The 9,825-nt window shown below is 36.2% G+C and overlaps 2 protein-coding genes across 2 annotated transcripts; one reads left to right on the top strand and one right to left on the bottom strand.

The window, feature by feature from the left end:
• The first annotated feature begins 1,208 nt into the window (after positions 1-1,208).
• LOC21384788 (mitogen-activated protein kinase kinase kinase ANP1) lies at positions 1,209-7,094 on the top strand. The gene is made up of 17 exons (XM_024162901.1): positions 1,209-1,532; positions 1,789-1,830; positions 2,356-2,421; positions 2,504-2,614; positions 2,689-2,769; positions 2,869-2,946; positions 3,057-3,139; positions 3,399-3,480; positions 3,596-3,696; positions 3,832-3,871; positions 4,342-4,401; positions 4,490-4,539; positions 4,643-4,847; positions 5,076-5,312; positions 5,609-5,946; positions 6,045-6,106; positions 6,656-7,094. Exons 1-17 carry the CDS (start codon positions 1,233-1,235, stop codon positions 6,757-6,759), a joined length of 2,040 nt encoding a protein of 679 aa, XP_024018669.1. The 5' UTR covers positions 1,209-1,232; the 3' UTR covers positions 6,760-7,094.
• Positions 7,095-7,379: 285 nt separating this feature from the next.
• On the bottom strand, positions 7,380-9,473 carry LOC21384787 (probable microtubule-binding protein TANGLED). The gene is made up of 4 exons (XM_010093923.2): positions 9,249-9,473; positions 8,962-9,104; positions 8,810-8,868; positions 7,380-8,272 (listed from the first exon to the last, which is right to left on the bottom strand). The coding sequence occupies exons 1-4, from the start codon at positions 9,327-9,329 to the stop codon at positions 7,455-7,457; spliced, it is 1,101 nt and encodes a 366-aa protein (XP_010092225.1). The 5' UTR covers positions 9,330-9,473; the 3' UTR covers positions 7,380-7,454.
• Between the last annotated feature and the right edge of the window lie 352 nt (positions 9,474-9,825).

Raw genomic sequence — 9,825 nt, 5'->3', positions numbered from 1 at the left:
CATGAGACCAAAAGAAAGCAGATCTGAGCCATAGCAAGTGATTTCTGAATTACTCGGTAGAGAGAGATAAAATGTGCCCCAATATACGCCTAAAAGATGGTCACGTGATAAATCACGTGCTATATTTTAGACGACAATATATGAAAAGGATCAAATTGTACCCTTTTAAAGAGTTTGAGATTTGTTTTATTAAAAAAAAATTTAGAAATTAAGGCTTCGTTCACTTTACAGATTTAAGTTGAGATGTGATATTTTTTAGAAACTTTTTATTGTAGCAAAAAAAAAAGATGTGACATTTTCTGAGAACTTTTTACTGTAAAAACTTAAAACTGAAAACTCGAATCGGTGAAATGAACGAGGCTTAAATGTCACATTTTAAAGAGTTTAAGAACCATATGTATAATTTACTCTTATATTTAATAATAAAAATGATAATTTAAATATTATATATCCTAAAAATCAGTCTAAATAAAATCATTTCTTTAAAAGTAAAAATATTATTAAGAACACAAGATAATATCAACATGATTCACTATTCTTATAGTACTAAAATGATTTTAACTAATTAATTTAGTAGTTTTAAAACCTTACATGTCATTTTTCGTCATGGGTTACATTATATTCTCAAAAAAGATTATATTAATACGCTGTTCAAGTTGTATATTCAAATTACTCAAGCAACAAAAAGATTAACATAAAAACAACATTTCTCTACGCATTCATTTTACTAACTCAAATTTATTAATTTGAATTGTAAAAAATTTAAGTTTAATTTGGACTTTGAGTTAAGTGTTTAAGAGAAAATTAATTTGACATTTAAAACTTGAATTTTGTGTTCGCTTATACTAAAACTAAACTCTAATTATAAAAAAATGTCATTTTCTACAAAAATAATATATACACTGTAGAGCCAAACTTAAGTAATAAAAAAATAAGAAGTGAGTAAAACTCACCAACTCGAGTTATTACTTGAGTTTAAAATTTGAGTTACGTTTAATAAATACATAACTCAGTTTAATTTCACACTCAAAATATTGGTTATTTTGGTAAACTATTATTCTAATATTTCAAAAAATAATCTCCCCCACCTTTTTCCCTCCCCCGGACTCCACTCTCTCTTGCCGACCAAATGAAACCCCAGTCAGTCCCAGTCCTAGTATAAATCCGACGCTTTTCTCTCTCCTCTTTCTCTCTCTAACTACAGAAGACGAAGAAGAAGAAGAAGACCAAAAATGCAGGACATATTCGGATCAGTCCGGCGATCACTCGTGTTCCGTCCTCCGCCGGCGGACAACAGCGAAGAGTCTTCTCCAGTCCCGACCTTGGTCGACAAGATCAATTCCTGCATTCGCAAATCCAGAGTCTTCTCCAAACCCTCTCCGCCGCCGCCACCGCAACCGCCTTCTTCGATTCCCAAGGACGCTGCTCCGCTGATCCGATGGCGCAAAGGCGAATTGATCGGTTGCGGCGCCTTCGGACGCGTCTATATGGGCATGAATCTCGATTCCGGAGAGCTTCTTGCTGTTAAACAGGTATAGTTTAAGGATGTTGATTGTTTTTGTTTCAATTGTTTCTTCTTGTTGATTATTTTAGGTTTATATTGTTGTTTATTGTCTTTTTGAATTTTAGGGGTTTATGATCCATTTTGGGTTTGGATTTCGATTTTGAACTGTTTCTCGGCCAATTCTGTTCGAATTATTCTGTCTTTTTACTTTTGAAGGTCCGGGGCTAGTGTTCATTTCTTTTGTATTTAGTCTGATTTCGATCTTTTGCTTGGTTCGTTTCCAGGTTTTGATCGCGGCAAACAGTGCTTCGAAGGAGAAGGCACAGGTTTGAATTCAGCTCTCTTTAATATTCAATTACAATTCGTGTAGGTAAATACAATTGGTCGTGGTGATTCTGATACTGTTGCTGGGATTTTTCCTTTGCCGGGAAACCGAAGAAAGTAGGAAAAACTAGAAATGTTACTTATTCTATTTTGATTTGTGGAATCTTTAACTAATCAGTTGGTCCGATTCAGCTACGTTATGCTCACTGCTCATAAGTGTAGGTTTCGTTTTACTAATCACTTAATCTGATTTATACTTTTTGGATTTTAGGTCCCCAGCAATGTAATGTGTTGTAGTCATAAACATAGGTTTTAACTGACTAATTAGTCTGATATCTTTCAACAGATTAGGAGTTTTGGTATTTGAGATCATATATTGTAGTAATAAGTTTGATTTTCATTCAATGTCATTTCTCAGCTTCTATCCTTATGCTCTCTCTAAAAAATATTTAAAAACAACTAATGCTCTATGTCGTTTAATTGGTAGCGATTTTCTTATTAATACATTGATTTGATGCTACAAGTAGGCTCATATCAAGGAGCTTGAGGAAGAAGTTAAGCTTCTGAAAACTTTGTCTCATCAGAACATTGTTGTGAGTACGGCCCTCTTGGCATCTATTTTACTTGTGAAGCCTGTCACTTTTCTGATAGTCTTTTTTTGTTTTGGTTCCTCAGAGATATCTGGGTACAGTGAGGGAGGAAGATAACTTAAATATTCTCTTGGAGTTTGTACCTGGCGGATCAATATCATCACTCTTGGGGAAATTTGGGCCTTTCCCAGAAGCTGTAAGTCTTGCTGTTTTACTTTGCATCTCTGGCTGTTTTACGAGTTGAACTTATAAAACCAATTTGCCAAGCAGGTTATAAGGACATATACAAAACAATTGTTACTGGGATTGGAGTATCTGCATAAACATGGTATTATGCACAGGGATATTAAGGTATATTCTCATACCTATAAGTGTTATCTATGTGAAAAATGGTGTTTGTTTCCCTTAATCGTGCAAGTTTATGACATGTATTTCATATCAACTTTTCAGGGAGCTAACATTCTTGTCGATAATAAAGGATGCATTAAACTTGCAGATTTTGGTGCGTCTAAACAAGTTGCTGAGCTGGTACGTGCACTTCCTTTTCATCACTCTTTTTGTTTTCTCCAACTTCTGATGTTTGCTTTGGAGAATTGTTTAATTACATTTTCCCCCTTCTAATTGGGATGTGATTACAGGCAACAATTTCAGGGGCCAAGTCTATGAAGGGCACTCCATATTGGATGGCTCCTGAGGTCGTTCTCCAGACTGGTCATAGTTTGTAAGGACAATAATCACCATCTCAGCCACTTCTTTGTTTTAAGCTGGCGTTTTATGATGACAATTAGTTTTATTGTTCTATGATTTTTGCATGGAATAGGACGATAGTCTCCGGAAATATGTAAAACTATAGTAAACTGTAAACACATAAAATGATCTTATACTAAACTCTTCTTATGCTTGCTCCACTTTTGTTCGCCCTTTTGTATAGTTATGATCACTACTTGGCATAGAAACTGAACATTACTGATATTTTCTAGCTCCGCTGATATATGGAGTGTCGGATGTACTGTAATTGAGATGGCCACCGGAAAACCTCCATGGAGCCAACAGTTCCAAGAGGTAATTTCCTGCTACTTTTCTTCCAAGGAATATATCTAGTCAGACATTGATTGCTGTATTATATCTTCGAGGAGGAGATATTCCAATTATTTTCACTAAAGTAACTTCCCTCTAGGTCGCTGCTCTTTTCCATATAGGGACTACAAAGTCTCATCCTCCAATTCCAGAGCATCTTTCTGCTGATGCTAAGGATTTTCTGTTGAAATGTTTGCAAAAGTATGCCATTATTTTTCTCTTATCATTTTAGTTTGAATTCACAGAATGTCCTCTCTCTTACACTGCTGTTATTTTCTTTAAGTTCTGTTTTGTTTCTTTTGATTTAAGTTGTTTTTCACTGTGGTCGAATGGCAGGGAACCAAATCTCAGGCTTGATGCATCTGGGTTGCTTCAGGTTATATAAATTCATATCCTTTCTTTAGTTTATTTGAAGTTTGAACATTGCTAGTGGTCTATCTATTTCATCTAGTTTTGCTTTCAATTTCTATGGCATATCAATGTTGGACAGGCCCAAATTATGTAGGACCAGGCATGATTTAATTAAGAAAGATGAAGTTACCCGTTTTGAGTCTCAGCTTCTAGTTTTTAGTTTCTCGTTAGTTATTCATTTACGTATACTTCTTGTTTATCGTTTTCATAGTTTCCTAATTCTTGGTTACCCGTTTATGATTTCCTGCAGCTATTAAAGTATGCGTTACACAGTCCTAATTCTTGGTTACCCGTTTATGATTTATAGTTTTTCTTTGTTTCCTTAATAACCCAAATCTGCTACACCACATATACTTATGCTGATAGCCAAAATTCTACGTCCATTAAATAACAATTTCGCTGTTGTTTAACATTCTAATCTACTAATTTGCGCAGCATCCCTTTGTAACTGGTAAAAACATGGAATCTCAAACTCTTTTTCGTACTCCTGAAACGGTTAGTTAGTTCAACTGGACTATATGCTCCACAGTTACGCTTTTCTTTCGAAACGGGCTTATTAATGAGATTTCTTTTGTAATATCAGGAAAATTTTGATTCTCCATCTCCATCATATCCCAAAAGCCTGGAAACCTTGTAAGCATTGCAATTAATGTTTTTTAGCTTCCGGAAATTATAAGGAAGTGTTTCATCTGATTATTTTCAAGCTTTTAACTTGGTAGCTTTATTTGGTTTCCAGTAAAACGTCAACTTGCTCCGACACAACTGATATCTGTAACTTGGGTAGTCTGCACTGCTCAATTGTGTCTCCTAGGAAGTTGTTAGAAAGAAGTAATTGGAAAGGTAACGGCAGTGATGATGACATGTGTCAGATTGATGACAAAGATGATATTACTGCGAGTGAAGTGAAGCTCAATTCTTCTTTGATTTCTGACGAGTTTAAGGTGACTTTTTTATTTTTTATTATTTTTTTATTTTTTTAAGGTTTGGTCAAAGATGATATTACTGCGAGTGAAGTGAAGCTCAATTCTTCTTTGATTTTTGACGAGTTTAAGGTGACTTTTTTATTTTTTATTATTTTTTTTATTTTTTTAAGGTTTGGTGGGGATATTTCTTACGCCAGTCAATAGTCCTGAAACTAATTGTTTATTTATTTATTTTTTGTTACCCAGAGTTTTAACCCCATAAGTGAGCCCAATGATGACTGGGAGTGCAAATTTGATGGAAGTCCAGAACAACAATACAAACAAATAAATTTGGAAACTGATCAACAAATTCATTTGACTGCCAGTTGCTCTGGAACTTTTAGTGATGGAGATAAAAACTTTTCATTTCCCTGCGGACCATCGCTTTCTGAGGATGACGATGAACTTACCGAGTCAAAAATTAAAGCTTTCTTGGATGAGAAGGTACTGTCTTGAGTTGGTCACTAAGCTGCAGTATTTAGTACAAGGACTTGAAATTTTGCATGTGGATGTACATAAACCCATCATATTTTCGTGTTTTCCATAAATTGGACATTCTCGGAATGTCCAGTAGGCATATCTTAAGCCATGCACTGTTAAGTGCGTCATGTCATGTTGACACATGCATGACATAGCTAGAACGAGTGGTCCTTAACTCGTTCTGCAGTCATCCTTTTTACAGCCTTTGTCTTTCCACTAAAACCATTCTGATTTCTGCATTGAAACTTGAACAAAATCAGGCTTTAGAATTGAAGAAACTGCAAACGCCCTTATATGAGGAGTTCTACAACAGCTTGAATGCAGCTGCCTCTCCTAGTTATGTGGACAGCACAGGTGACGAAGCTAGTCCAAGGTACTTGAAATTACCTCCCAAAAGCAGATCACCCTCTCGGGGTCCCATCGGTAACACTTCTCCAGCAGTTGATGTTCTTAGTACCGGAAGCCCGGGGAGTAATGGTAGGCGTGTATCAAATATTTGTACTACAAGCAATCGTGCTTTAAAGGACACCCCATCACCTCCACGTAATGATTGGAAAGGGCTTTTAGTTGATGCTCAGCAGGAGCCAAGTAGTCCAAGGTTTGTCATGAGTTTCAGCTTCCCAAGAATTGATGATGTCTTTTTGACTTTGCTGTGTTGATATCTGACACTATTTACCCTGGCACTTGCTGTCTCAGCTTTTCTGAGAGACAGAGAAAGTGGAAAGAAGAGCTTGACCAAGAGCTTGAGAGGAAGCGAGGTTAATAATTTACTTTCATTCCTAGTAAAGTTTGATTATTTTATTTATTTTATTTTATTTTTGTTACATCCAGTATTTTGTAGTTGGAGTTAGATTCTTTCCTTTGCCTCACTGTATAAGTTGGTCGTAGACTCATACCATTTGGAAGCAAATAATTTACATTCAAGCAACAACTATATAAAGTTAAAGGATTTACCCATTAGTGGGTATCATTGTTTTGATTGTAAGATATTGATCCGCCGGTTGTAATAAATTGAGTAGTTGATCAAAATTTTTTTATGAAATTTAATGAATTTAGATTCTTATCACGCCACATCATCAAATTTTTATATTTGATAGGTAACCACCATGGAAACGTAACCATTTGAAACTCGTTCCAAAGTTAAAAGGTTGTTTTGTCTATAAGTAGTTAAGGTATTGAAGGTGATTATTACTAAATACACAAGCGTATATTGTTTTGTTTATTTAAATGTACAAAAAATAATGTCAATTGTCAATAGGAATTCTTTTAGAATTATGTGAAGGTTCTAATGAGTGAAATTCCTGCAGAGATGATGCGCCAAGCAGGTGTGGGAGGAAAGACATCATCACCTAAAGATCGAGCCTTAAGTAAGCAGAGAGAGCGAACAAGGTTTGCGTCTCCTGGCAGCTGAGTATTGCCCTATCTAAGAGTGTTCTTTCTGGCATTCTGGGAGGTATACTTTCCATGGAGTTCATCACTCAAGCTGCAGTTTTCCAGCTCGACTTAAAAACAGCAGCAATTCAACGTCTCATTCAATTCAATTCCTCATTGTTCGTCTGAAAAAAGGTCCTTGTACGTCCAAGGATAATCTATCAGAAGTGTGAAAGCATGTTATAGATTTACTTGAGTTTGTTTAGGTGGTTTTGAGATGGGGGAGGGTACATATTTCTCAAGTTTGTACTCAGTGCATAAAAGTTGTAAATTTTATGTAGAATAATATGTGATTAGAAAAATACTACGAAATTTTATGCCACTTTTTTATGTGTGGTTTGATCACAATACATCTGATTCTTGTGATTACATATGGATTTTCTCATTTGCAACTTGTGTATATTAAGCAAAGTTGAACCTTCCCTTTATTTTTGCATTGGAAGCCATTTTTGTTTAAAAAATAATCTTGTTATTTCTTTAAAATGGGCAAATTTTTAAGATCCAAGATCCACTAGCTATTACTATAAGTAACCTTGGAATCTTGTACACGAACAATCAATAGAAAAGGGATTACAAATTCACACCCACACAGGAAAAACAATAGAAATCAATCAACTATGGACATCGAGAAAATATCTGAAAGAAACCACCAAAATCCAGGCCTAAATCCCAAACTCAAATTCTCCTAGCAGATATTCCCATTGGGATTGAAGAAGTTGGGCGTTGCTTTAATCCACTCATTGTTGTTAGCCCATCACTCTTATGAACACTGCTCTTTCTGCTCTTCAGGGGAGACAGAGATACCAATCTGTTTGCCAATCTTGAAGGAGATAAAGAGCGGCGCAGCTTCGAAGCAGTCGACACTATCGGGGACTTCTTCGTCACACTGGTCGCTCTTGCTGGAGGAGACCGAGTAACCAATGGTGAGCTCTTGATCTTCACCTGAAACTTTGAAGCCGAAGGCGGCGACTTGATCAAGAACTTGTGTGGAGTAGTCTGAGTGTTTTGCTTGTTTCTTGCAATGACCGGAGACCTTGTCTTGAAAAACTTTTTCTGTTCTATTGAGTTTGTGGAAGAAAACAGAGGATTGGGAAATAGAACAGTTTTTTTAGCCCATGGCTTATGCCTGGGAGAAACTCTGTTTGCCAAGTATCTACTAATTTCTTTCTCGGTTTCTCTTTTATTTGGAGGCGAGATTTTGAAGTTGATTCGGGAACGAGCCCGGCGGAGCGTCGGGGAGTTGGATTCTGGTCGAGTCGAGTGTGCTTTGTTTTGCTTCTCCTTTTTCCTTCTGGCCCTGAGCTCTGTGTCTTCAAGCTGAGGTCTGTGTTTTCTCTGGCGTAGGAGTTTTGTTTTTGGATCTTCTAGGGTGATTTTCTTGGTTTTGTTGGAAACTGCTGCCACTATTTCTTTTGCAAATTGACTTGCTTGCAGGATTTCTCCGACCGTTTCTCCAACGAGCATTGCCGGCAATGACATTCGCCGCCATTCCCCTGCTTGAATAAAAGAATCTTGGTTTATTTCCTTGTCTTCAATGTGTTTCCGACAAAAAAGAAAAAAAGAAACTAATTTCTTTTATCAAAATAGTGTGAACGCACAGAAACTAATTTCTGTTTTCTCCACATGATTAATTTGAGAGAACAAAAGCAGAATTACTGACTATTTCCTTTTCCATGAGAAAAAGAATCATTTTCTGATAAACCAGACGAAAAGTATGCTTTTCGATGTGCTGAGCCACAAAAAGAAATCACCAACATTCTCTGAAACCAAATTCAAGGGTATGCTTAAATGTGAACACAAAAACCAATTTTCCCCACATTAAAATTTGAGAGTACAAAACACTTAAATGTTCCAATTTTCTTTTTCTTTTTGAGAATAAAAAAAAAAAAAAAGACTTTCTGAGAAACTAGACGAAAAGTGGTTAAAATGTGATGAACAAAAACAAATCGCCGATTTTCCCAGTGACCAAATTGAAGTGGTCTGCTTATATGCTCAAACGTGACATAAATTTGAGAGAGAGAGAGAGATACCTCCTGAGTTTGCGGGAAACTTCCCCACCGGAGATTTCCTTGGGGCTGCATTTCTTATCCTTGAAAATATACAAGAAAAACATAAGGACCCATTTGAACGATAATAAAAATTCTTCATTACGAGCAAAAGCCAAATGAGATTTCATACATACCTTACAGACTCCTGCTTGCATCGGAGACTAGTCCTGAAATAGCCTCTGGTACTTCTAGGGCTCAGACTCGCCCCTGATATCACCTTCCTTCCTCCTGCTACCGTGTATTGAAGCTCCTGTAATCTAGCCATGCATCGATCCACCTTCAAAAAAAAAAAAAAACACCCATTAATTAGCTAAAAAGACTAAATTTCAAAGACCCAACTTTTGAAATTTCTGTTTTATTGCCATTTTTTTTTTGTTATTATGGATGGATTTCTCCGAAACTAAGAAGATAGTTACTTCACCTTTTGCACGGTTTCCCTTAGCAGAACTGGATTAAGAGCTGCCAATACTTTCCTCTGCTTCGGTGGACTTCTCGCCACCATTTTTGCGATTCCAAAACTAGTCTTCTGGGGTCTGAAAGATCTCTCTCTCTCTCTCTGTTCTTCCTTTCCTAAGCTTCTCTCTGAAGTGAAAAGTCGAACAAAAGAACTAACTCAGGATTTGTTTTTTGTTTTTTTATGTTTCGCCTCTTTTTGTTCCAACGGTCGAATTTATCCAAGTGAAACGTATGTTAACGTATGCAAAGCAAAACGGCTATCTGCTGTTTTCAATAGTTTGCTCATCTTTTAAAGAGAGCCGTTGGTCGCCAGACTCATGCTTAGATCCAACGGTCATAATATTTTCCCTGACTTTTGCTACTTTAGGCAGCTTCAACGACCACCCACTAGTAAATTTTTTTTTTTTTTTTCCGAACTTAGAGCCTCTTAAACCGATAATAATGATAATGATTTCCGGATATACTTTCGGTTTTTTTTTCCGTAAAAAAATACTTTCGTTTTTTTTTTCTCTTTGAGAAGACACTATTTAAAGTTAGAAGTG

The sequence above is a fragment of the Morus notabilis genome, unplaced genomic scaffold, assembly GCF_000414095.1.
Source record: "Morus notabilis unplaced genomic scaffold, ASM41409v2 Scaffold6202, whole genome shotgun sequence".
In the NCBI taxonomy this organism is placed as follows: domain Eukaryota; kingdom Viridiplantae; phylum Streptophyta; class Magnoliopsida; order Rosales; family Moraceae; genus Morus; species Morus notabilis.
This window is presented reverse-complemented; position numbering and strand designations above follow the sequence as displayed.